At 54.8% G+C, this 1654-nt stretch overlaps 1 protein-coding gene across 1 annotated transcript in view; it reads right to left on the reverse strand.

Moving 5' to 3' along the window:
- ST8SIA5 (ST8 alpha-N-acetyl-neuraminide alpha-2,8-sialyltransferase 5) overlaps window positions 1–1654 on the reverse strand; it is a 69992-nt gene that overhangs the window by 1519 nt on the left and 66819 nt on the right. The window contains exon 7 of the mRNA XM_004703098.2: window positions 1281–1373. Within this exon, the coding sequence (XP_004703155.1) occupies window positions 1281–1373 (93 nt within the window). The remainder of the gene's footprint in view (window positions 1–1280; window positions 1374–1654) is intronic.

Raw genomic sequence — 1654 nt, forward strand, 5'->3', positions numbered from 1 at the left:
TCAGGGCCCAAATGCCCAGTGTGTGACTGCAGGGGTCCCTCTGTGGGGCAGTGGAAGGATGGGGAGGTGGCTCTCTCACACCCTCTCACTCCTGCCACACACTGCTGAGCCAACTGCTCCCCCATCCCATCCCTCAAAAAGGCATTCCCTGCCCATCGGAGCCAGTCTATCAACTCCCACCGTCCATTCCTCTCACGCTTCATCTGACCCAGATGGGGTGACTCTGCCCAGGCTGGGGATTCCACACCTTAGACCCCCCTCCCCCAAAGCCTCCAAGACCCTGGGTGGGGTGCTAAGAGGGTGGGGGCCAGATCATTGCACAAGGCCATTGCCTATTGCCATCTGGACACACTCGGTGTAAGGGGCACAGTGGCCCTGGTCACTCCCTGGAAAGCTCGCTGACCAAACTCAAAGCAGAGGTAGTCAGAGGGGCGCCTCCAGGAGCAGGGAGCTGGGGGAGCAGGTCATGCACCATCTCTGGAACCACTGTTCGGACGTCCGTCATATTCATTAAGGACTGACGCACATCCATTATAGGTTTCCTGGGTGGTGCAAATGGTTCAGCGCAGAACTATGAAATGAAAGATGGACAGTTTCAACCCACCCAGAGGCACCCTCTGAAGACAGGCCAGGTACTCTGATTCCCAGAGGGCCCCGCTTCAAAACCCTTGTTGGGGTGCAGTTCTTCTCCGCACACCCGGGGTCACCAGGAGTCAGAATAGGCACCATGGCAACCAACAAGGTGTTCAACAAATATTTAATCACAGGCAATACCCCTGTGTGAGTAGAACTCTCGGCTGAGATTTAAATATTTATTACATAGTTGAGTAGAAACCAGTGGCATTCATTGTTACATTTTATTTAACCTACATCCAAAAGATGTGAGCCTGGATGGGCATAGTGGTTCCGCATTAAGCTGCTAACTGCAGGGTCAGCAGTTTGAAAAATGGGGGTTTTAGTCCCATAAGGAGTCAACTGCCTCAGAAACCCACAGGAGCAGTTCTACTGCCCGACAGGGTCACTATAAGTTGGTATCGGCTCAATGGCGGGGAGCTTGGTTTCTTTCGGATATCCAAAATACTGTTTCCACTGTCTTCGGGATACAGGATGAGTGAGACCACGCTGTGTCCTTTTGTTCCACAGGAAGCCTCTGGAATCCAGAGTGGGCTGTAGGGGTGTCCCATCTGGGTCTGTCCCAGCCACATGTCAAGGGAGTGGAGCTGCATGTGACACGTGGCTGCCATCACGGGGCGTACAGCTCTGGGAAAAGAACCACTGACCTGTCTGTGATGATGCTGGGGTTCACGGTGACCACATCCGTCTTCACCCCCACATCCGCACTGTACTTCTCTGAGATGGGGGGTAGATTGCACCTGTGGAAGAGACCAGGCATCCCAATGGCAGGTGGTCACTCATTCTACAAAGGGCGCTGGGGAGTGGGTGAGAGCAAGTGAAGGAGGGGCAGTGATCGTGGGGCGGAGGGTTGGGTGACAGCCAACTGGGTGGACTGTCCGGCAGGTGCTGATGGCCCCAGGCACTGGGAAAGCCCATCCGCCCTTGTGCCTGGTCTTGAAGTTCCAGTCACCACAAGAGGCGGAGAGACTGCCACCTGTAGTCCGTGGCGACAGCTGCAATACATGACTTTGGACTAGAG

This window comes from Echinops telfairi, unplaced genomic scaffold (assembly GCF_000313985.2).
Source record: "Echinops telfairi isolate 266 unplaced genomic scaffold, ASM31398v2 ScPeMD7_7400;HRSCAF=8409, whole genome shotgun sequence".
Taxonomy (NCBI): domain Eukaryota; kingdom Metazoa; phylum Chordata; class Mammalia; order Afrosoricida; family Tenrecidae; genus Echinops; species Echinops telfairi.